Here is a 26,234-nt window from a genome sequence, read left to right on the forward strand (position 1 = left end):
ACAATAAAAAAAAAGAAAAAAAAATTGGATTTCATCAAAATTAAATACCTTTGTGCTTCAAAGAACACTATCAAGAAAGTGAAAAGACAACCCACAGAATGGGAGAAAATATTTGCAAATCATATATCTGATAAGGGACTTGTATCTAGAATACATTTTAGAAACTCTTACAACTCAATAATAAAAAGCAAAGTAACCCAATTTAGAAACAGGCGAAAGGACATTTGGTGAATTGACATTTCTCCAAAGAAGACATACAAATGGCCAATAAACAAATGAGGAAATGTTCAGTATCACTAGTCATTAGGGAATTGCAAATCAGAACCGCTATGAGATATCACTTCACTCTTACTAGAATGACTATAATCAAAATATAGACAATAGCAAGTGTTGACAAGGATGTGGAGAAATTAGAACCCTCATACATTGCTGGTGGGAACGTAAAATGGTGCAGCCGCTTTGGAAAACAATCTGGCAGTTTTTCAAAAAGTTAAACATAGAGTTAAAATGACCCAGAAATTCCACTCCTAGGTATATAACCACATATGTTCACACAAAAACTTGTACACAAAATTTCAGAGCAGCATTATTCATAATAGCCAAGAAGTAGAAATGACCCCAATGTTCATCGACTGATGAGTGGGTAAACAAAATGTGGTACATCTATACAATGGAATATTGTTCAGCAATGAAAAGGAATAAAGTACCAACCCATGCTACAACATGGATGAAGCTTGAAAACATTATGCTAGGTGAAAGAAGCCAGACACAAAAGAGTGCATATTATATGATTCCATTTATATTAAATGTCCGGGATAGGTGAATACATAGAGACAGAAAGTAGATTAGTGGTTACTAAGGGCTGTGGGGAGGGGAAAAGAATGTTTATTGGGTAGAGAGGTTTTTTCTGGAGTGATGAAAATGTTCTGGAATTAGATAGTGGTGATGGTTGCACAACCTTGTAAATATACTACTACTTGTGAATATCTGAATTGCGTACTCTAAAAGGGTGAATTATATCCTCAAGGGGAAAAAATAGACAGAGGGACGGATTTGGCCTATGGGCCCTAGTTTGCTCATCCCTGTTCTAGAGCAATGGTCTTTGGAGTCACACAGACCAGAGATAGGATCCTAATTTTCAATTTATGAGTTCTGTGACCTTGGACAAGTTACTTCACAGCTTTAAGCCTCGCTCTTCTTCTTTATAGGATGGGGATATGTACAATACCTGCCTTGTATTGTGTGAGGATAAAGTTAGGTCAAATGGAAGCTCCATGAAAGCACTCTTTCCCCAGGGCCTAGAACTGGCTTGCGTTCAATGTACATAAATAAATAAATAAAGCATTTAGCACAGTCAAAGGCTCACAGTAATAAATACTAATAGCAAACTCTTATATACCACTTACTGTTTGCCAGATAATATTCTAAGTGCTTTGTAGAACTTGATCTCATTTTGTTATCATCCCCATTTTCCAGATGAGAAAACTGAGGCACAGATAGTATAAGTTACTTGCCCAAAATCACACAGCTAGCAAATGGTAGAGCCAAAATGAAAACCCAAGTGGTCTGGCTCCAGAGTCCATGCAATAAATATTGAGTGCAAATATGATTATTCTTATCATAATTATCAGAGTTTAATAAACATCTGGATCCTACTTCTCCCTTAGTTGTCTGAGCACACACTAGCACCTCTACGTCCCCAGCATTTGATTCATTGAAGATGCTGCCCACATCTCCGATGTTCACTATGAAGCATATTCATTTTTTCATCCGTCCGTTCATTCATGCATTCATTAAGCATGTACAGTATCCCTACTATGTTCTAGGCCCTGTGCTATATAGATATAAAAAGACCTACCCTCTATTCTCAAAGAGTTCAAAGTCTAGTCGGGAAGAGAATTATAATCCAGCTGGTAAGTGTAGTAGAGATTCATGCAAGCATGCTGCGGAAGCAGAGAAGACCCAGGGAGTAGTGTGGAGGTGGGAGGAAGGAAGGGCCTGTGAAAGCTTCCTGGAGGAAGTGGTACCTAGAGAGACATGTGGATTAATCAGGTATAGGAGGGGGCGGTTAAGTGAAGAATAAGGTGAAAGTACACGTGTAGGCCGAGAGGTCCAGGAGCCCTTGGTGAAACCCAGCGCAGAGGCCAACATGACTGAAAACCAGCTGCAAGGGGACCTGGAAGAGCTCATAAGGGCCTAAGTGCCCTGCAAGTTTGAACTCAAGCAACCACCCAGCATTGCCTCTCCACCCTACCCTCCGGTATTTTTCTTTGCAGCACTTATCACTATCTGACATATATCCTTGCTGTTTATTTACCATTTGTCTCCTCCCACCAGAGTGTGAGCGCCATGAGGGCAGGGACTTTGGTTTGTTCACTGCTCTATCTCCTTTGTCCACCACATGCCCGTGTTTGTATTGCCTGGTGATGGTAGGCCTCAACAAATATTCTTAAATAAGTGAAGTAAATTGAGTAAACTAATGTCCTGGGAGCTCTAGGGAAGACAGAGAGCATTCAGATACAGGCTCCACCCCCGGGAGCCTTACAGGCTAGTGGGGGCCTTAGCACGTGGCCCTGAGCACCTATTACGCTCCGTCTCTCTCCTCTTTCACTTCCTGCCTTCTTTCCCAGAACTTTCAGACTGTCCTCTCACCATTTAAATTTCCGATTCCCTCATGCATCTCTCTCCACCCCATCCAGGACTTTGCACTCCCGGCCAGTGGCCCATGCTCCAGGCCCCCCTCCTGGCTCTGCCCATCTGAAATGTCATCGCTGATAGCTGCCTGCATCTGTTAGGTGTGGTTAGCATGATCAAACTAATTTTCACTAATATATGAATCACTGCCAGAGCAGTCTAGGGTGTATGATTTTTTTCAACTTTTTGTTATGGAAACTTTTAAGCATATACACAGCAAAGAGAAGAGGACAGTGAACTCCCATGTACCCATCACCAGCTTCAACAAGGCTCAACCTTCTGCCATTCTTATTTCTTCTATTCCCCATTTTTCTATTGAAGTATTTTTTTTTAATTTTTTTTTTAAAGATTTTATTTTTTCCTTTTTCTCCCCAAAGCCCCCTGGTGCATAGTTGTATATTCTTCGTTGTGGGTCCTTCTAGTTGTGGCATGTAGGACGCTGCCTCAGCATGGTTTGATGAGCAGTGCCATGTCCGCACCCAGGATTCAAACCAACGAAACACTGGGCCGCCTGCAGCGAAGCGCGCGAACTTAACCACTCTGCCACGGGGCCAGCCCCTCTCTTGAAGTATTTTAAACCACATCCCAGGTACCATACCATTCCACAGTTGCTGGCCTAGAAATATTTCAGTATATTTTGCCAACAGATAAGGACCTTCTTTTAGCATAACCACAATACCATTATCAAACTTAACAAAATTAATAGTTCCTTAATATCATCTAATACCAGTCAGTCACGATTGTTTTACCCAATTGTCTCAAAAATATTTGTCTGCATGGATTTGTTCAAATCAGGATCCAAACATGGTCCACACATTTGTTGTGTACTTTTTAGGTTTAAGGCCACTTGGCAGAATTCCGGGCCGCATGGACAAGTGGGGCCTAATCAGCCCACAGCCTCTCTGAGCATCCCGGAGTCCCCACTCCTAGGAGCTGCAGGGAGGCCACTCCCTGGCTGGAGAAAGGACTAGCCATCCAAACCCCCATCAGAACTTTTCTCTGTTCCCCAATAAGGAGTGGAAGGATTGTCACCTCAGGGTGGGATGGAGAGGAGAAAGGAAGGAGAACCAGAGAAATGCCTTGCAGCTAGCTTTCTGCTCTGCCTCCTGTCTGGACACCCCCAACCCCCACGCCCATCCCAGCTGCCCTCAGAAATATTGGGTTCACTGTGTAAAAGTAATCATGATTGCAGTCCTTCCTGGGAGCTGCTTACCATCAAGCCTAATTACTGCACAGCACAATAATCATTATGCTTATCATTAAAGATGTGTCAGATTGACTTTGTCATGAGTTTTATTTGATTTCAATATAAAACTGCTCCAGTACGCACAGCCTTCAGAGCTTGTTGCTCCTGGTCCCTACCAGGGAGCGGAAGACCAGCTATTGGCAAGCCAGCAGCTGAGCATCCCATCCTGTCCCGCCCCATCCCATCCCGTCCTGTCCTGTCCACTTCCATGTGCACTGGCTCTGCTGCAGCCCGGGCCAGAGGTGCCCAGCCGCCTGCCCTTCCTCTCTTCCTCTCCACGGGCTGCACATCTGGGCTTGAGGCCCGATGATTCACACTTACAAACAGAAACAACCAAAACAACAAAACCCTGCAGCCTCTGCCAGCATCAGCTGCTGCTTCCCCCGTCCACAGGGATCTCAGTCAAGCTTCTTATTGAGTCAATCCCTGCAACGTCTTCATTATTCTCCCCATTTTGAGGATGGGGAACGTGAGATGAGCCAATGTGTCCAAAGTCATCTAGTTCATCATTAGCAGAACCGGAGGCTGTGGCTGCTGAGCTGGGGCTTCTGTGGGAGCCGAGGCCGGGTCAGGCTCCATCCGTTAGGCATTCCTCTCTGGTAATGGATGCGTTTGCAATTTTCAAACACACTAAATGATGTTGTCTGTGCTGCTGGGCAACTTCCCGAGAAGCAAGCACAGGGGAGTTGAGCAGTGGGAGTGGAGAGCAGCACTTTTCTAGCTCACGTTTGCAAGTTGTGGGAACCGAGCCAGTAGCCTGAACCAGGAGGCCGCCCAGGCCTTGCCTCATTGGTACATTGTCAGGCTACCTCTTCCAGCAGGTTTCTTGCTGCTTGCCAGCACCAAGGCAGTCACTAATTAGGTAAACCAGTGTGGAGGAAGCATGTATACCATGTCAAATCATCGCCTAATGAGCCTGCCCTTTGGTCCCTGTGCAGATCCAATAAATGAGTTTGGCGTGTTGATGCTCAAATGCTCGTTCGTTCAGGCGGCCTTGAGGGAGGGCCACCTTTGTGCCCTGTTCTGCGCTAAGTAAAGTACCATGTGGTTCTTGCTCCTGAGAGCTGCTCTCATGGCCTAACGGGGGAAAAGGGTGTGTAAACAAATACGCCAGAGTGGACCCGAGGGCTGGAAAAGGCCTGGCGGAGGCACAGAGGAGGGCACAGGGAGCTCCGCCTTTGGGGAGTCAGTGAGGACTTCAGAGAGGCTACATTTGAGCTGGGTCTTAAAAGATGAGTAGGAATGGTCCAGGCTGAGAAGGGAAGGCCAGGCATTGTCTGCGAAGGGGATGGTGAGCAGACAGGCAGGGAGGTGTGATAGGAACCCAAGATGCTTTTGCAGATGTAGGGTAAACAACTTTCATTAACATATCTCAAGGCCTTAATAAGTTAGGGTCAGACTTCCAGGTGGCCCAGCACTCCTGTTTACTGATTCTCCACGACCTTTGCTTCCCTGCCCTACTTTTTGTGCCAGCCTTTTGGCCTTTCTGCAGTTCCTCTGCACTTAGCTCAAAAGGCGATGCTGAAATATGCCATTTCAATGTGTTCATTCTTAATTTTGCACCAATCACATTGGCCCACTGAATGGCTTAGCTTAGGTTTCTTGGAGCTGCAAAAGGAGGCCTTTTTTACCTAGAGTCAAACCCAGGGAAGCAGGGCCTGCCATAGGGAGGGATGGTGCAAAATCTCTGGGGACACCTGGACTCCATGTGCTAGGCCTTTGCTGCCCCGTGTCTGTTCTCAAGCAAGCGGCCTGTTTGTTTAGCTGCTGACTGCTGTCTTCGTTAGAGGGACATTAAAATACTGTTGGTTTGAGTGTGGCAAGGTAATGAATCGTCCTCGTGTGAACTCTTAAATAAACTATTAGGGAACGAGCCTAAGTGTACCTTTACTAATCTGCTGATGAGCGTCAGCCACATCTAGAGCACTGAAGGGACCCAGCGGCCACAGGTTAGTTTTTGTAATGAAAGTGAAACCTCCTCCATTTGTCTAGCCTCTAGAACTTTTTACAAAATTTCTTCCACTGATCCACGTTAACAGCCCTTTAAAGCTGGCAGGGTGGAAATTTGTGTCCCCATTTTACCAATGCGGAGACTGAGCCTTGAGGGGTTAAGTGATTCCAAGTGGTTCCGATGTTATGGGAAACTGAGCCCCACGATCTCGCAGTGCTGGGAGCTTTCCTACTGCCCCGAGCTGCCTGCTGCTGAGCCAGCCTTTTCCCCATGGCAGGTGGGTGTGGGCAGAGGCAGCACTCACACGTTTACAGGACAGCTGGCTGCGGTTAGGCACCCAATCTACAGGTTCCTCGCACTTTTCGCAGCACACTCCCCTTAAGAAGGCCCTCCGGATGTTTGCCATGTTAGCATCAACCGGTGCGGCAGATAAAGAGTGATAAAGAGCAACCTCGGGAAGCAAATCCCCCTCCAAGATGTAAGTCATTTACTCCCTTCTTACCAACAGGATCAGGTTCAACCTGCATAAATCTATTTTAGTGTATTTTAATTGCTTGTAAACTAAGTGTTTCCTGGATATGCCACTGACCATGAATAATTAGAATCACTTCAATGACTGGGTTTTCGAAAGTGAATGGGAGAGCAGACAAAAAGGGGCTGCTCTGAAGGGCGAGTCATTTGTTAAAGCCTGAGTGGGAGCCTTGTCTCAGCCTTCTCCAGTTTTATTTTGTTTTTTCATGATGTCACTAGAGCCGCCTGTTTTTCAGCTACTCTGGCTGCCCTTCAATTTTTATGCATCTCTCATGTTAAGTAACGCCAGCTGCTGACAACCATCGGGCCCAAGTGGCCACATGTCAGAGTCATTCATTCACTCAGCAGAGACATATGAAGCACCTACTATGTGCCAGGCCCCTACCAGATCTCAAGGATAAAAAAAAGAATAAGGCCCAGTTCCCAGCCTTGAGGAGAACACTGCCTAGCAGGGGAGACGGGCACATGAACAAACAATTACTCTATAATGCGATAAGTGCTAGAAGAGAGAGGTGGACAGCGAGCTGTGGGAACGCAGAGGAGGAATGTACTCCATCTGGGGGTTGGGGCTGGTGCAGCAGAGAAGCAACATTTAGCAGGGGCTCAAAGGCAGCAGAAGAGTTGTCCAGATAAAGGGAAGCGGGGAGAGACCCTACAGTTCAGTGTGGCTACAGTTTAAAGGCCACAGCTCAGACCGCGGTGTGAGATAAGACTGAAGCAGTTGGTTGGGCCAGAGCGAAGGCCTTTGTCTGTCCTGCCTTAGAGTTTGGACTTGGTCCTGCAGTCAGTGGGGAGCCAACCATGGTTTTTAAGCAGGGGGCATGACATGATCAGATCTGAATTTCTGACAGAAAACTCAGGGAGGGACGGGAAACAGTGAAATCAGTTAGAGGCTGACTCAGAGAGCATGGCTTTGCTTTGTCTTCCCTCTGGACTCCAGGTGCTCCCTGCCCGAACGTCTGTTGTGGCCCTTACCACAGAGCATTAGAATTAGCGTTTGCACAGCTGTCTCCCATCCACTCCTTGAGGGCAGGGGCTGAGTCTCATTCATCTCTTCGCACCCAGAGCCTGGCACACAGGAGTGCTCAAAAGACATTGGTATCAAGTGAATTAGGGAACAAATGAATCAATAGGTTCTAAGCAAGTACAACTCTTATTTGCCCTCAAGTAACCACTCTGATGGCGTTATCAGAGATAAATCCTACTCTGCTGGAGTAGCAAGTCCATCCATGACTTTTCCCCTGCCTCTGCCAAGAGCATCAATCTATCATTGTCCATCATGAAGGAGAGATGCACTATTCAGAGAAGACAAGAAAGCTGCGTACAGAGCTGTGCTGGTGCTGGTTATGATCCAGTACTCTCTTCTTTCTCATAAACAGTATTCATTGTTTAGAATATATCTTCACTGTCCTCATTCTGCTCCTTCTGCCTTTCTTACCTTCTCTCCCTTCCTATTTAAGTCTTACTCATCCTTCAAGGCCAGCTCGTTTGCTTCCCATCTCCTCCATGAAGCCTTATCCATTGCCAGCCCCCATACTCAGAATTAAGAATTCCCACATGAGTTCCCATAGCTGTAGAGAAATGATTCACCTCTAACATTCATCTCATCGTAGTTATTCCTGTATCTGTCTGCCTTCTCTACTAGACGGTAAGCTCCTCAAGGCCAGGGATTGTCTGCTCCATCATTGTCTCCCCAGCCCCTCCCACTCTGCATCCTGCCCAACAGATAACCAGTGAGTGTTTTCAAATAATACCCAAAGCATATTTCTTGCTGTGTGGCTGGCCCGTGAAAGATAATGATAGTCTTGGGAGTACCTGATGCCTCTCTCTATCTTCTTACACATGGTTAGATATGTTTTCCTTCATCTGACAAATAGCGAGGAAAAAAAATCATCGCTCATCAAACAGTGGGAATATCTCACAGAGACAGAGAGCCCCTAATCTTTATCCCCTAATCCCATACCATTTCAGGTATTTTGAAAGCACAAAATCCAGTGCCTCTAAATAAAGCAGAAGCACACTGACCCATTCAGGGTCATAAGTTCAAGTCTTTGCTGAGGAGCTTACTGTGTGATGAGACTCATGTATGGTACTGAGTGAACAAAAGGAGAAGATGGACATTCTCTTTGGAGGAACTTATACTGAATTAGCTCTACTTGGAACACATTAAGCATCAAGTACCAAGAATTCAAGTTTTCTACGTAGGAATTTCCAGCAGACAATTATAAATGCAAGTCAGAGGCTGAGGATAAGCACTGGATCCAGAGATGTAGGATTTCTGCATAGGGGTGATCAAAACAACAGCAGAGAGTGTGAACTCTTGCAGAGAGAGAACAAAGAGCTGAGAGTACCTGGAGCACCCACATTTAAGAGACAGATGGAGGAAAAGGGTCCAGGGAAGGAGACTGAGAAGGAACAGGGAGAGGAGTGGTGGTGAGAGAGAAGATAGTGCCAAAAATGAGGGGGTAACTGATGACACGTGCTGAGGAGAGATCCAATAGGGCGAGTGATAACTGAAAAGAAGACATTCTTAGGAAGATCACTCTTGGTCTCCGAAAGCAGGAATAGCAAATATAGGGCACATATGACTATATCTCCCGAGGCCCCACGCTGCCTACTATGTACTCCCATGGATTGCATGACAAACTGATCACGGCACATTTCCCTGCTGAACCTAGACACAGCCTCAGAATCTTTCTCAACACAGTACCCCAAGCAGCTACTACCAATCAATCAGAGTTGCCAACAAGCTAAAATCTCTTTGCCATCCTCCTTCTAGAAAACAGTTCAATGGAGGTGTGGGGAAGAAGCAGAGAGCAGTGGGTTGAAGTGTCTGGGAAATGAAGAAGTCGAGGTGATGAAGAAAAGAGAGATCTTAAGAAGTTTAGCAGTGAAGGAATGGAGAGAGAGGGCAGTTGCTTGGCAAGCCAAGGCAGCACTTACTAATCCTCTAGTAGAATCCATTTTCAAGGTCATCTTAGTACTTGTCCAACAGCAAGCCAGGTAAAACAATATCCCTATACTCTCCCTTCTTCCATCTCCACCCTTGGCTTAAGGAAAAGTTGATGTAAAAAAGCTTCATGTGTAGGCTTATTTCCAAAATATTCATTTGATTAACAGAGACATATGGTATAACCAGAGCTGGCCCTGCACATATTTATGAAGGAGGAATTCTCTCTAATAGTGGAAATTTGAGGATCAGCAGTGATGTGGGGGAGGTATTCGTCTTGGCCAAGACCCTTTCCCCAGACCCCTGAAACCATGCCCTAAAGGAAAGCCTCGGCCTGCGGGAGACCCTTAGTGAAGTAGCAGCCACCCTGCCCTTGTCTCCTCTGCCGCCTCCTCTGTGCCTCCTTCCTTCCCTCACCAATCCCCCCCCTTTTTATCTCCTCTCCTTTGTATCACCTCTTTACCTCCTACCTCTCTTTCCCACCACTTCCAATTTCTTATTCCTGCCTCCTCTCTTCCATTTTTCTTAGTCCCTTTCATTTGGATCCTTCCCTTCTTGCTCCCTCTGTCGTCTTTCTGGCTTTAGGTTTTTGGATACAGGGTAAGCTCTTTGGAATTCACCCTCGTTCAGTCTGAAGGGGCATTTGTAAAGAGATCCAGTGTTACTACTGTCCATTGCATGCAGAACTGTTTCTTTGTACAGTTGTTAAAGCACAATAAACAATGACATCTAGCATTTAATAATAATATTTACTGAGCATTTACTCTGCCCCAGGCACTGTTCTAAGTGCTTTACATGAATTTACTCACTCATTGTCACAAAAACTCTATGAGGTGTGTTCTGTTATTATCCCTATTTTACCAACAAGAAAACCAAGGCACAGAACAGGGAAGTAACTTGCCTAAGGTCATATGTCTAATAAATGGTGGAGCAAAGATTTAGGGCTCATTCCATTTGACCTCAGAAATCTCAGTCTTTAACCACTGTGCTTCTTACTTCATGATGTCGTGGACAGCCCATTGGGTTGAAAGTCCAGAGCCTTGGGTTAAAGTTCACATCTGTTACTTTAGCACCATGATCTCGGACGGGTCACCTCACTTGTCCAATGCCCCACACATGTGAGGACAATCTGTTGTACTCCAGCCAGTGCCACACAGTTGAGCTTGGATTTATTCCTCTGCCCTTCCTTTAATGATATCTTTCTCTCTCTATTTGGATTTTCATCTCCTTGAGAGCAGTCACCAGACTTTATTCTTTTTTTGTACTCAGCTTCCCCCCCAGGGCCTAGAATAACACTCAGCACCTAATAGAACATATGCGTGCATGTGCGCACACACACACATGCACACACACAATACACATATACGAATTACTGTGGATTGACTAACATAGGAATCTTAGTGCATACACGGTACACTGAAGGGCTATATACGTGTGTTCGTGAAGCCTCTAAGTACTTTAGCTAATGAAATAAGAATGGTTAGTATTGGACATATTCTTTGCTTAAATATAATTGGTGCTCAAATAAGCTAACATTTACCTGATTATTTTGTTTAATGAGCTTTTTTCTACACCAATAATTAAAATACCACTAGAACATCTGAATAATGAAAGTATGTCCATGCTCTCTTCATTCATTCACTCATCCAGATAGTTCTTGGCACTGGTATATGAGCCTCACCATGAAGCTGTTCTTAAGTACTGACTCTGTGTTCAAGGGGTGAGTTGAGTCCTGCTGGTGGGATATAGATGTGGTCCAGACAGGAGGCCAGGTCTCCATCCTCCCGTCCACCTCCACATGGAACGTCTTATCTCCAATAGCCCATGTCTCCCTGGCCTCTTGGTCATGCTCTGGACGCTCCTCATTCCCCATTCTCCTGCCTACAAGCAATCGCCTCTGATGTGCTGCTGCCTGCCAGTTCAGTCCAACAACTAATGGGGTTATTATTTTTGTCTGTTTGTGTTGTAAAGCCATGGCAATAAAATTGACTCCCGATAATACCACTGCAATTTTATGTCCTTAAAATGTAGCATAAATGATATATATAATAACCGAATTTCCTGTAAACAGAAATGTTTTTCTGGGGAAAAGAAGGCTTTTTTGTTTCCATCATGATTGGACCCAGGTTTTTTGATGGAGTGATTGGTGATAAAGGAAAGGTTGAGAAGTATCGTACAAGACCATGTTATGGTTCAAAGCGCTGGTGCTATGTTACTCTGGTTGTGATGAGTTCTGTCCACAGGGCGATTCAAGACAAGAAACGTTCTTCCTGGTCAGGGTCCACACCAGCCACCAGCACAGCTTCCCCAACTGAGGACAGAGCAAAGCCTCAGGGGGCTGTAAGAGGAATTGGCACTGACCTTGGACTTACCCTGATAGAATCAAAATCGAATTTTTAGGAAAAGGTAAACTTTGAATTAGCAATAAAAATTTTGAGAGCTAGTTGGAGTATTATAAAAACAGGGCTGGCTAGCAGCAGTGTCATCGTACCCCCTACTAACTAGGAGAGATGGAAGCTAGTTTAGCCACGGGAGCGTGTTGCCAGCGTGGCAAATATATCCCGCTAAGCATTTTCCTCATGCTGAATCTCATCCCTAAGGCTCCATGAGATTTCACTTTACTGTTCTCTTTCTTCCTCTCTGGTTGCTCTTTTTTCTGCCTATTCACTAGATCTTTTTATCCCCCTACTGCCTTAATCCTTGGCCATGACCTCACTTCCATACACCATCGTCACATCTCCAGCTGCCCACTAGACATGGTGACCCAGATGGCCTACTGTCATCTCAAACCCAACTAAACCCAAGCCCATCACCTTCCCTTAGCCAGACTAGCTCTTCCTGCTAATTTACTCCAGCTCTGTCAGTGGCACTGCAATTCTCCCACTTACCCAGCCTCAAAATCTAGGAGTCAACTTTGACTTCTCCCTTCTCTCTTTTCCTCCACAACCAACCAATTGCCAAAGTCCTAGTGAGCCTACCTTCCATGTCTCCCATCCTTCCCACCCCCACAGCAATCGCCCTTGTTCAAGCCCCCATTACCTCCCCCTTAAACTATTGTGGTAGCCTCCACACTGGTCACCCAGCCTTTGTATGCTGCTCCTGGGTTTCCTAAGGCACAACTCCTGGTGCCTGTTGCATCAAGACCTGTCCCCTTAACCTGGGATTCAAGGCTTCCCATGCTTTCCTTTTCCTGCTTTAGCCAACTTACAGTACTTGCTGGTCCCCAGACTTGTCCTGCATTCTCTTGCCTCCACTGACTGCTCCCCGCCCCACCCATCCCTGCTTGTTTGCAATCAACCCATCCTTCAAGACCCTAATTCTCCCTACTGGATGTGAATGTCCTCAGAATCCCAAACACATTTTCTTTCATTCATTCGGCAAACATGAATTGAGCACCTATTATTTTCTAAGCCCTATGCTAGGAGCTGTAAGTAATATAAATATGAATAAAACAGTATTCTTCCCTTGTGGAGCTCCAGCTGAGGAGCCAGAAAGACAGACATAACTAACTCTAAATCCCTATCAGGCTGCCTCTGACTCCCATCCTGAGGGCTCTTCCCCTCAGCCTATAAATATACTTAAGACCCTTCCATCTTAAAACAACCACCCTGCCGCAGCCCCACCCCTGTATCAAGCGCCTTCAAAAAGAGTGTATTCTTTTTTTTTTTTTTTTGGAGGAAAATTAGCCTTGAGCTAACATCTGCTGCCAATCCTCCTCTTTTTGCTGAGGAAGACTGGCCCTGAGCTAACATCTGTGCCCATCTTCGTTTACTTTGTATGTGGGACGCCTACCACAGCATGGCTTGCCAAGCAGTGCCATGTCCGCACCCGGGATCCGAACTGGCAAACCCCAGGCTGCTGAAGCGGAACATGCGAACTTAACCGCTGTGCCACCAGGCTGGCCCCAAAGAGTGTATTCTTACCATCGTTCTCATCTCCACTTCCTCCCATCCAACTCTTCAGCCCACTCTAGTCAGGCCTTGTCCATACCCTCCACTGGCTTTGCTCCGGCAGAGGTCTCCTTCCCATGGCCAATCAGAAGACCGCCCTCCTTTTGTTTAACCTCTCTACAATATCTCAGACTGTCACCAGAACTGTTTCCACTCCCTAGGTCCACCTCTGAAAGTTGGCTAGTGCCATGATTCTTTCCTTGACCCTCTTCTCTTCTCACTCTGTAGTAAGCCTGCCCTGCTAGCCACGGCAATTCCTTGGCAAGTCTCATCCTATTCCTTTATGTCATTAACTCCCAAATCTATAACACATATGCTGTATCTTAGGCCCAACCTCTCTCCTAAATTCCAGACCACTGGATCATCAGGATCCTGACCCTCAACATGCTCCCCACTGAACCCCTCACACACACGTACACCCCACCATGAACCCTTGTCCTCTGCCTGTATTCCTCATCTTGTTAATGCGCCTCCCACACAGAAATCCTCGACTCTCTCCTTCCTTACTTCTCACATCCAATTCATCGTTTAGTCCTATTGATGCCATTTCTAAGTTTTCCAGTCTCTCCATTCGTCCCTCAACTGTTCTGGTTCAGGCCCTGTTACTATCATCCTGGTTCTAGCACCAGCCTTCTCACTGGTCTCCCTCCTTACATTCTCCCCCTCCAATTCCATTCCATTCTCCACACTGTAGCCAGCGAGTCCTCTAAAGTGCACACACACCTGACCTGTTGATTGCCTCATTTACAAACTCCCGCAAGTTTCCAGTCACTTATACCGCAGCTAGTTATTTACCACTTACTAGGTGCGAGCACTGTTTTGGGAACTGCAGTACAGCAGGGAGCACAACAATGTTCTGCCCTCATGGACCTTCTAGTCTGGGATAAGGCCAAATGCCTTAGTGTGGGGAGCAGGCAGCGCCTACCTTGAGATTCATGCCTGCCTCCCCAGTCTCGTGTCCTGATTCTCCTTATGCCCTACCCTCAAGCCATATCAAATTAATTTTGGTGCCTAAAATGTGCTATTCTGTTCCATACTCCCTGCCTTCGCCCAGGCTCTCTTGGGAATGCCTCCCTCCCACCACCCATCTCCTTTGCAGATCCCTCCTGCACAATCACTTCCTCTGGGGTAGTTTAGAGTCTTCTATAGGTAGTGCTGATCCCCAGAAAGACCTGGGTTCAAATCTCAGCTCCACACATGCTGTGTGACCTCTGTCAAGTTATCTGACTGTTCTGTGCTTCAGATCTTTATTTAAAAATGGAAATAATTATGGTCCTTCCAAATGAGTTGGTTGTAAGAATTAAGTTAGTCAATCGATAAAAAGTGCTGAGATACTTTAGGTGCCTGACACATCATGAGCCTTTAATTCGTGTTACCTGTTACTACTTTTATCTTTAGTATTATTATCATTCTACCTCACATCACACTGCTCTCTAATAATCCCTCCTACTAAATATGTCTTACTGTCTTTGTACCCCAACGACTAACTTAGTCAGGCATGTAGTAGGCACTTATAAATGTTGAAGGAGGGATAAAAGGATTGGCTGCCCCAGGCTCGTGACTTGGTTTCCTGTGACAAAATAGGGTTACAAAGGAGTAACAGCAACCTTAAGGCCTCTTCTGAATATCTTTTCAACCAAATTTCTAAGTGTACGCTGTTTGCACTTCATGAGCAGGAGCTGGAGAGGGGTGAGCAAGAAAGGCGTGTCGAGTGGGGCTGAACTGAATGAGAGCTGAGCTATTTTCATTCCTTTCTTCATTGACTCCTGGGTTGAGAAGGGACCAACTTCCCTAAAGTTGCCATTACCTTCAACTGCTATCCCCCAGCCCCACCTCATACTTTCCATTTGCCCCCTTTCCACCAAGTTCCCCTCAAAAATGTATAAACTGAAACCCAGAAAGCAAAAGGAGTGCTGAGGGAAAAGGGGAAGGGGTGGAGAAGGGTTAGCACCTCCCTCTTTCCCTTTGCTGAGATCAAAGCCAGGGTTTTCACTTAAAGGCCGGCTGGCCTCTTTCATCCCCTGCTCCACCTGTCTGGGAACGGGATCGCTGCTTGCCCATTTCCTTTCCTCTTCAGCGCTGGAGGGCAGTCTCAGGGTGGGGCCTCAAGCTATTTCTAGCGCTGGCCAAATCCCTCCACTCCAACATCTCCTTTGCCTTATGTGATCAGATTTCCTCTCCACCTTGCCAGTAAGTAACAAGTGGTGGGAGCATAGGGCAGGAAACTGTGCGAGCAGTCAGCGTCTCCACAGGCCCTCGGCAGAGCTAATGGCTTAAGCAAGTGGGAAGGACACTGGGGCTGCTAGGCTTTGTCTGGCAGGAGGAACAGGCTCTTCTTTCTGCATCACAGCCCCAAGTGCTGGGACCAACATCCTCCAGGGTATGGGGGAGACACCAGTGAGGCAAGGGCCTCTTGCCCCCCGGAGAACGGAATTCACATTTCCTGCAGTCCTACTATACGCTGGGCCCTGTGCTAGGCCCTTTTGTATATATATTATCTCAGTGGTTCCTAACAACCCAGCCAGATCAGCATTTATCATCCCTCTGGTAGCAATGACAAAACAGAGATTAAGAAACTCGCCTGAGGCACGCAGCTAAATCCAGTATGAAAAGCCAGCTCCGCCTGACTCTAAAGCCAGTGCTCTTTCCACCTCATCATGCTGCCTCAAGAGTCTAGAAAAGCCGGTAATGCTGTGAGTTGGCTCTCTGCATTATTCCACAGAATTAACTGAACAACCAGCTAAACCTTTTGTGAATTAATTTCATTCAACATAATTTTAAAATAAAGGTTTAAAGAGAAACTTTGATGACTGAGTTCAACTCTACAGGCTATAAAAAAAGAATGTGACAGAAGTTTCTGCCTTTGCAGAGTTCACAGTTCCAGTAGAAAAGGGTTAATGAGTACAAAAATAAAAGCATAATGTAATACAGAAACAGAAATGCCACAAGAGAGCCAGTGAGGGGAAGAGGGCACCACCTTTGCCTTAGAGCCTCTGCCTTCCTGGGGCCTGTCGCTTCCCTCAGCCCCAGGCAGAGCCTCCCAAGGACAGGATGAGCCAGCTGCCTTATGGAACTGGATCACAAAACAGGGACTTTCTTCAGTCATCTGTGTCCCCTAGCCTAAGAATAGCGCCAATAAGCAGGACCTGGGAATAATATTTGATTGCAAAGGTGAGGAGATGTTTAGGAACCAAGACTTGGCTATTACCTGCAGGCAGCCTGCTTCAGCAAAGAATGGGTTATTTATGGGTTAGTTACAGCCAGGTGCTAATGCAGCCAGGACAAGAGGTTCAATCCCAGTGGAGCTGAGTTCTGTTACGTGGCAGTCAGTACTGTCCCCAGCTGACCATCTTGCAACCATGTGCTCTTGGTCCAAGAGCGGAATAAAGTAGGAGAGTGGGGGTGACCATGCAGTCAGCATTCACAATGAGAACGTGCTGTTCCAAACACTCAGCCCTGAACAGATAGCTCATAACATGTCTTGCTGACAGGACCAGCAGTGTTATCTTCGTGGATGGAAGCAGAACATTCTCTCCTCCTATACCTCAGCGAGGCACCCTGCTCTGATTTTTATAGCACTTTGATGCCAAGGGTTTGAGTCTCGCAGAGTGTCTGCTTCATCACAGCTGCCTTTCTTGTATTGCTCTCTCTAAACCCATCTTTCCGTACCCGTGAAATGAGTGTACTACTTGACTCCCGCTGGAGGAGGAGAGGCCGCCTGAGGAGAGAGGGCCACACCTGTTTGAAGCCTTCTCTTCTAGAGCCACGCCCACAAGGTCCTCAGGCTTGGACTGAGGGGCCTTCCTTGGCTAAAAATACAAACCTCTCAAGTTTCTTTGATCATAATGAGGGGTTAGTGTCTGGATATGTCCCCCAGGTAACCCCTTTTGTCTGTTCCATGTATGGGTTTGGTAGAGACAATCTCTACACAAGGCCTCTTCCATCTCCAGAACTTGAGGCTTCAGGCATCAGAGGAATAATTCCAGCAAGAAGGAACTAGGTACCTCTCTCCTCTCTAGGTCAGTCCATTAAAAAAAAAGGCATTATAAGCGTTGGCACAGTCTTGGGCATTTTTCTTTTAATTAAATGTGTAGAGTTTTCTGTCATGAATGTGCAGAAGCCATCTCCCCATCAAAGTGCTCCCGTGGATTCCACAAAGACGCCGTTAGAATCCCTAGACGTTGTTCCGCAACCTCTCCCACGGTGCCAGATGTACAGCCAGACTCTCAACGAGGATAATTTGGTGGCAATGGCAATAACCCTGGATTATTTTTTAGAGGCTCTTTGGATGACGTCAAAGTCATGACATATCAAGATCCCTTCTTTCACGCCCTCTGTACCATTTTTTCTGTGGAATTTGAATTTCCCTGGCTTACTTACCGCTTAACAATATCACTATTGAAAGCACATAATGTTAAGGACCATATGCTCTCTCTCCAGAGAGTGTGCACAAATACTATTTCTGTTAAAAACTAAACAGAAATAGTAGCTTTGCATATTTCCCATTCAAAGACTTATCCCAATTGAATGATTTCCTTTGTCATGGAGTATTTTTCCCCAAGCGGGCCCTTATACAGAAGCTGAATCAGATATTGTGACTTACCAAAGGTCACAAGGAGTCATCTAGTGAGCTAGAAATAGAATCCAAAAGCCTTTATTCTGAATCCCTGAATTTAAAAACAAATAAACTCTACTACAAAGAAAGAAAAACTAGGGAAACTGGGTTTATTTGACATTCCTGGGTCGGGGAGTTCAAGGCAACCAAAACTAACAGGCAGCTGTCACAGTGTGTCAGGACCGAGGAGGTGAAGAAGACGTAAATGCTGCCTGCCCTCAGGTTGCCGATAATCCAGTGTGGGGAGATCAAGTCACTGTTGAAAAATCTCTACCCGCTGCAGAATGTGCTCGTGAACACCTAGAGGAGCCCAGAGGAGGTCTCCTCCATCTTCATAGCCCCCACAGCAGCCGACACAGTGACCTGCATGTGATATGCAGGCAAACACTGTCTATTTGTTGAACGAGGGCCATAAGAGAGGTGCCAACAGAATGCTCTGGGGGTTGGTGGAGAGTGAGGGACAGCTTTGTGAAGGAGGTGACATTTGAGCTGCGCCTGGCGGGAGGAGGAGGTTTTTCACAGGCAGCAGGGATTGGGGGAGGGCCTTTGCAGGCCTCGGGAAAGAGCAATGGCAAAGATCCTGAGGAGAACAAAGCGTGGTGTGATTTGGGAGAGCCCAGAGCAGGCTAGCGTGGCTAGACACAGGACGAGGTAGAAGCTAAGGCCGAGAGAAAGGTTGCGCCCTGAGCAGAGAGGACCTTGAACAAACTAAAGAATTTAGCAGTGAACTGTCACTGGAGGCTTTGGCCAAGGGCAATGGCGCAGCCCGGACCAGGCTTCCTCCTGCATCATCCTGCCCTGCCCACCTGGGCCTCCCTCGCCTTGTCAGTGCTGGTGGGTTCCTGTTGATTATTCTGTTTGTATGTGGTTTGGTTTGGAGGTTTTCTGTGGTTTAGTTTGTTTTTTGGCCTTTCCCTTTTCCTTATAGTTTTTCACAGCATATGGTCCTGATTATGTGCTGGAAATCACGCCAAGCTGCCGGCCAGACCGCAATGAGCCCCACCGAGTCCAGCAAATCCTCAACTACATCAAAGGTAAGCACCACCCCTCGAGCCCTGCCCTCCTCATTCCACCCGGCTTGTGGTGGCCCAGCACCGGGGCCTTCCCCAGAGACCATTTGTCTGTCGGTGGTTAATCGTTTCACTGACTTGGAAGGGAAACATCTTTTTGGCCTGATAGCTTATAGCTGGAATTCCACACTGGCCACTCTGGTTGGGATTGTCATTTGGCCAGCTAATGTCACCTTCGGGGGACAAAAGTTTCAGCTTTAGGCACCTCCAATGGAAAACCAGTTCTAAAGTATGCCCTGGAACCCCTTTTCTTTAAGGGCAACAATAAAACCCTCTTTAAGATGAGGGAAGTTCAAGTCAATTCAGAGTTGGGAGCGTGGGGGAGGGGCTCCCAGACATTCTGTTCTTTGTGATTTCTTGGGCCAATAGAGCCTTGAGAGCCTGTGGGTCTACAGGGCCTATAGTCAGGGATTCTGATGATCTAGGAGTAGGTACCTCAGTCTCACCCGGAGCACTGAAGATGGGGCTGCGGCCCTATCCTTGCCTTCCCAAAGGCTGGCCAACAACTCTTCTGGTCTCTGAACAGAGGGAAAATGGCAGTCATCAGGTTATTGCCCTCTTGACCACACTGTCCTCTAGCTGTTTGGAGATGTTGCCCTCAGCTTTCCAGTAGAGCCCTCCTCCCCACCCCAGCTGCTGCTTCATGACTCAACTCACTTCATCTACCGTTTTTTAAAGTAGTTTTGGCATCCATTTTCCTGTTTAATTGAATTTGTGTGTGTGTGTGCATATTTGCGGGGGGCTAATTATTTGTAGAGTTAAGAGGCCAAGAGATGGAGCTGGCCCAGTGGCGTAGTGGTTAAGTTCACCCGCTCTACTTTGGCAGCCTGGGGTTCATGGGTTCAGATCCTGAATGCAGACCTACACACTGCTCATCAAGCCATGCTGTGGCAGCATCCCACACACAAAATAGAGGAAGACTGGCACGGATATTAGCTCAGGGCCAATCTTCCCCAAGCAAAAAGGGGAAGATTGGCACGGATGTTAGCTCAGGGCCAATCTTCCTTACCAAAAAGAAAAAAGAGAGAGAGGCCAAGGGTATCATCATATTGCACATTGGCCATTCCGGAGAGTGAAATCCTTGTGTTTATTCATATAATGACCAAGATTGCACCAGTTCTCCTACCTTTCACTGCCTCATTGGAATAGAATCCAGCATGAAAGGGAGGTCTGTTCTGTGCCAGAGTTAGTCTGAGGAAGCACTAACTCTGTCCTGGGGGTCTTTGCTAAGGGTTATATTAAGGCCCTATCCCCTAGTAGAGCCTAGTCTGTGACAACAGTGGAGTCCATAGGCAGGGACTCCACATCCCAGGGTCCTTTGGCCAGAGAAAATTTTCTAAGCTTATGAGTCATAGACATAAGGTTATGCTCACAGCAAGCCTCTCTAAGGTGTCCTATAGCCCTCAGCCGTCCCCAACCCTATTATTTCAAGCCACCTCCCTCTGGCCTCTCGATGTCTACCAACCCCACAAGTCCTCACTTCCTAACCAAATCTTCCTCCCTTGTCCAACCTTTAAGGCCTTTAAAATTCTTCGGTTCCTGGCCCTTCTCCAGTCCTTCTCACTGTGCTACAGCTCTGACTAGCATTAGCACTCCCACCCCAGTCTCCTTCTGCCCCTCTCAGACCCAAGACACATTTCCTGTCTTCTTTGGGACTGATCCAGCTTCTCTTACCCCTCTCCCTTCACCCTTGCCATTTTCCCCGCATCCAGGCTCTAAATCTTGGTAGAGCACAGACAAAGCAATAGAAACAGAAACTAAACAAGCCTCTGCAACTACTTACTCACACCTATGTCTGTGCAGATACCTATATGCCCTCGTGCTTTCCTGCACACGTCCCCACACACATATCTCCAGAGAGTGGTGACATCTTGCTATTGAGGAAATGGAAATGACAAGCAAGAGAAGACATAGGAAGGTAATTCAAAGGGAAGAGGACTAGGAAAGGTAAGAAACCTGAAAGAGGAATGAATTTTTAAAAGACTTGAGATAAAAGACTAGTTTGAGGGTTGGTGAAAAAATAATAGAAAATCTTAGAGGACATGTAAGTTACATGGAAGTCAAGATTTTTCAAAGATCCTAACAGATTAAAGCCATACTCTGGTTGTAACACAATGAAATTAAACTGGGAGGAAATGTATGGACCAGGAATTGGGTTCTCAAAAGCAATCGGACACGTACAAGATGTGAAGACATGGCTTAGCAGCATTTTGCCTGAAATGGAGTTAGGGATTTTATTCAACACGGAGCTCAGCGTGAGTCACCAGGGCAAGGTAGCCTCCAGAGAGGCTGATGCAGTCTTGACTTCACTTTAAAAGGGCTCTAGACAAATAGGAGCGTGCTCTGGGAGGTCAGTCGGGATGGCGAGAGGACTGGAGCCCAGGCTCCGAGAGGTCTGGTTGGAGGAGCTGGGTCTATTGGAAGAAAGAAGACCCAGGGGGACGTGGCCTCTACTTCATGTCTCTGAGAGGCTGCCACAGAGCAGAGGCTGTAGACAGAGTCTATGTGGTCACAGGGCACAGAGCTAGGACCCATGGGGAGATATTATAAAAAGGCAAATTTTCATTCAATAGAAGCAAGAATTTTCTAACAATTCGGGCTGTCCAAAGTGGAATAGGCTGCCCAGGAAGGAATGAGGTCTCTGTCACTGGAGACATACAAGTAGAGGCTAGGCAGTCACTTGGCTGTCATACCGTAGAAGGACTCCTGCGTTGGAAGAGGGTGATTGTACTAGATTACTGTTAAGGTTCCTTCCAACTCTAAGATTCTAGGATGCTGTACATTAAAATGAGAAAATAGAAAAACAATAAAAAGAATATGATGACAGTGCAGGGGTTGGTAGATGAGTCACAGTTGTCAGATGGGGGGGCGGGTAATGCTGTGTAGAGGAAGGAATTGATGAGGAAAAGAAAAGAAACTAAGTGGCTAAGAGTGAGTGGGGAGGAGCCAGGGAGGGCCGACAGCAAGCAGAGTGGCTATAGAATACTAGGAATGTTCAGATTTTCCATTCCTTTCACATTGACAAAGTCTTGTGTTCTAGCCATGCAAATGAGTAAAGCACACAAGTCCAGAACCAAAAAGAAATTCAGCCAAACCTAGAAGAAATGAGGCTAGAAAGAAGTCGAAATGTTGCTAAAAATGGCCAGGCTAACCTTCTATACTGAGACCGTGCCCCTCCAGCCTAGTGACGCATGCTGCCATCAGATAGTGCGTTGCCATGACAATGGTCAGTGTGGAAAGGCTGCTGAATTTTCTGCATTCTGAAAGATTTCCCTGAACCTGCCTACAAGACTGTCATTTGTTCTTGCATATAAAACCTCAGCGAGGCTGGCCAATTCTCGCCATGGCTCCCTCCCCCCACCCCACTCCTATTCAAAACAGAGAAGGGGGCACAGATTGATTTGGGGAGGTGGGTGGCCTTGAGACAGTACATGGATTAAGATCCACTCTATGGGAGGGAGTTTAGGCAGCATGTCTAGTTGAATTTGTTCAGCCTTTGAGCTTGGGGTCTTTTCTCTTTCCTACCACATCCCTTAGAAGCATGAAAGATGGGATTTTTAACCTATCGGAGATCCAACCTGAGGAGGTTCACCTTATAGAGATGCATTCCACACGCCGCAGGATGACTGGAGGGACAGGCAAATTTAGACCTCACCTTATCCCATCTTTACTGCCCATTAGTCTTTCCAAGAAGAAAAAAAGACAACAATAAAACCATGGAGAGTCAATTCAAGCTATTAGCTTTATACAGAGAAAAGCTATGTTTTGCTCCCACAAGTTGCTCTTCTCGAGCCAATGAATCCTGAAGATATGTGTCATTGTTCACAAGGAAGTATGGGTATGAGAGTGGATCGCTTGGCCTAGTTCATGACCACTACTGTAAAATCATCCTCTCACCATCTTCACGTGCTCAATTTGTTTCCCTTTCCTCTGGTTGACGTACTCCAGGGAAGCTGGCTCACAGTGAACCTTCCAGAGCTGGAACAGTGCTAATGCGATCAATCCCCAGAGTGGCTGGCTCCCCAAGACTGGCTAGCTCTGCATGGGGAAACAGGGGTAGGTTTCCTAGTCCCTGGTACTGATGACATTTGGATCAAGTAAAGGTCCCTAGGGGACCTGCAGCCCAGGCCCAACCTCCTGTGGGTGGGGGTGAGTTGTGCATATGTGAGTATGTGTTGGAGTTGTAACTGGAAATTTCTATACCTGGTCTGAGTTCCCAGACTATAACCCAATTTGCCTGGGATAGAAAAGAAAACAAATGGGGCCAGGAGGTAAGGAGGAAGAGGAGGAGGAGGGGAAGGACACAAGAGGCAAGAGGAGGCCTTGTGTACATCTGCCGTTTCTGACCCTTAATGCAGGGGGCTTAGTACGGCAGCCTCTGCAGTGCGGAGTTGGGGAGATAGACGAGCAGACTGATGTGGATGTGGGGAGAGACCACACAGGTGAAATAATAAGAATAATAGCTACTATTTATCTTACAGATAAGGCTCAGAGAAGATAAGTGACTTGGCCAAAGTCGCCTTTATTCATTCATTCAGCAAGTAATTACTAAGCACCTACTGTGTGCCACACATGGTGCTAATAGGCGGTGGAGTAGACATTTAAACCCAGGTCTGCCTGAACTGGGTCTTTGGATTCAGGCTGTTTGGCCTTTCCGGTGCCCTCCCTCTCTTTGCGCTATTGCCCTGTCAAGTCTACTCATCATCCTCCATCTGCTTTTTCCAGTTGCCCCTAGTAAACCCTTCTCCCCCTGCACTGCACACCTGGCTCTTCTGTACGGCTGATCCGAAGCACCTGAAATCCGCCATCTCCCTGGAAATGGGAGGAAGATAGCCACGGGCGGTACTTGAAATTCTGGCCCCTATCTAGGCCTTTTAGTTCTCCCTAACTCCCCACCCCTGCCATGCCCCCAGCACCCCACCATACTGTGATTGAAGCTTCTAGCTCCATTTGAGCTGGGTAGAGAGGTAAGAAAGGACAGAAGGTGGAAGAAGCCAACTCACTCAGCTCCTGCTGCCTGAAGTGTGCTGTGGTCGCCAGCCCGTCTGCTATTAACAGCTCCACAGCCCCAAGCTGAGACCCTTTGCACATCTACCAGTAATATCCTCAGGAGAACCCTTGTACTGGGTGTAAGCATCACCTCCTCTGGCAGCCTGAAGTCTGGGATTGACATTCTTCTAGGGACTAGCAATTGGGATGTCAGGTCTGGGCATGTCCAAGGCCTGCTGGAACCCCAAGCTTGAAGCGGTGCTCCCGCCTGGTGGGACTCTACACCGTGGAAACTCGGCTTCCTTCCACACCCTCTCTTGCTTCCTGAGAAGCCATAGGAATAAGTTGAAAGGCAGGGTTGGTCCCAAGACAGATTGCCCATTTGTTTTAGGGCTTCTTGGGAGGATTTTGGAGCCTCTCTTTCTCGCTTCATTAAAGAGTGTAAGAATTGGGAAGGTTTGCTGTTGTTGCTGTTGTCGTAAACAGAAAGATAAGTTATAAAAATATCATGCTAAAAATTTTATAAATTCTAGAATAAAAATGGAGGCTGCTCTGCAAAGTTATACTAACTTCGACAGTGGTTTTAACAAACCATGAAAACCCTAGGCAGATTACTTATAAAGACTTGAATTATCTACCTAAATGCAAGAGGTGGGAACTACCATTATTGAAAATGTACTTATGCAACAGCATGTGCTGGATTCTTTACATACATGGTCTCATTTAATCTTCACAATTGCCATATGGGGTAGGAAACTGTGCCCGAAGAATTAGTGTAACAACCCATAGTCGTGTAACAAGTAAGTGGTGCCCTCAGGATTTGAATCCAGGCCTGGTGCCCCTCCTCTCCTTGGCAGTATTGCTCAGTCAAGTCTACTCATCACCCCTGTCTGCTTTTTCCACTTGCCCCTAGTAAACCCTTCCCATCCTGCGATATCTCCCAAAATGAGGTTCTGAACCAGGTTAATTTTAAGAAGTGTTATTATGTCTCCACTTGAAAGCCCAGCTAAGTCAATCAATTTTTTGGAACCTCCCATGTGTTTGGTGCCATGGGAGATTGAAGAGAAGTTTAAGATGTGGTCCCTAAACAACTGAGAAGTCTAGATGAGGAGACAAAACTAATCCCCTTAGACACATCAGGATGTAATAAGGGCTGATGCTATGTAGAAGAAGCAGGGGAGTAAGACTTTAGGGTGACTGCTTTCAGAAGGCTGAGAGGATTTAAATAGACAGGAATGGGGAAGTATTCATAAGCAAGGACAACTCAGATGGGAGAGGGGCCAGGGACAGATTGCAGGTTCCCTTGAGTTTCAGGCCGAGTAGTTCATATCGGATACAATGTAGCAGGAGTCATTCTAGGTTCTGGAATTAGGACATGATATGATGCAGTGATATTTGGAGGGATCATGGTGGTATTCCAAGAGTGAGCCTGCAAGGGCCTAGACTATAGCAGTGGTGGTAGGATACTCCCTTTCCTATTCCTCCTGTATGACTGAGAGCTCTTAGGAAGAGAGTATCAACAGCACTCGGAGGTAGGTCACTTATAGGGGATCAAGAAGAAAGGAAGAAGTAAGATGACTCTGAGGTTTCCAACCTGGATGCCAACTGGGATGGGGAGCCATTGGGGGAGGGAGAACAGTTTTACAGAAACATATACTTGATGTGTTCTGTTTTGATATGTTGAATTTGAGGTATGATACAATGTCTCAGTACATCTACATGGAAGAATTTGTTGCAGCCAATTAAAGGGTTTTTTTTTTTTTTTTTTTTTTTGCTGAGGAAGATTTGCCCTGAGCTAACATCCATTGCCAATTTTCCTTTTTTTTTTTTTCCTTTTATGTGAGCTGCCACCACAGCATGGCCACTAACAGACTAACAGATGAGTGGTGTAGGTCCATGCCCGGGAACTGAACCAGACCACCGAAGTGGAGTGCACCAAACTTAACCACTAGGCCACCGGGGCTGGCTGTAAAAAGAAATTTTTAAAGATAATTTGATGACATGAGAATGAGCTCATGATAACAATGTTAAGTGAAAAAAACAGGATACAAAATTATTTAATACCATATAGTCTCAATTTTATAAATATACGTAATGCGTGTATGTGGATATGCACAGAAAAACTCTAGAAGGAAATATATCAAAAATCCTAATAGTAGTTACCTTTGGTGGTAGGATTGGAGTTATCGGTAATTTTTCATTTGTTCTTTATTCTTTTTCTATATTTTTCAAAATTTC

General features: G+C 46.3%; 1 protein-coding gene across 3 annotated transcripts in view; it reads left to right on the forward strand.

The window, feature by feature from the left end:
- HDAC8 (histone deacetylase 8) overlaps positions 1-26,234 on the forward strand; it is a 199,785-nt gene that overhangs the window by 156,004 nt on the left and 17,547 nt on the right. For 2 of the 3 annotated variants that reach the window (XM_046674168.1, XM_046674171.1), the window contains 2 exons: positions 18,866-18,971; positions 20,811-20,929. In XM_046674168.1, the coding sequence (XP_046530124.1) occupies positions 18,866-18,971; positions 20,811-20,902 (198 nt within the window). In that variant the 3' untranslated portion in view covers positions 20,903-20,929. Of the gene's footprint in view, positions 1-18,865; positions 18,972-20,810; positions 20,930-26,234 lie in introns of those variants that run through there. The other variant, XM_046674169.1, reaches the window with a different exon arrangement.

This window comes from Equus quagga, chromosome 10, assembly GCF_021613505.1.
Source record: "Equus quagga isolate Etosha38 chromosome 10, UCLA_HA_Equagga_1.0, whole genome shotgun sequence".
Lineage (NCBI taxonomy): Eukaryota > Metazoa > Chordata > Mammalia > Perissodactyla > Equidae > Equus > Equus quagga.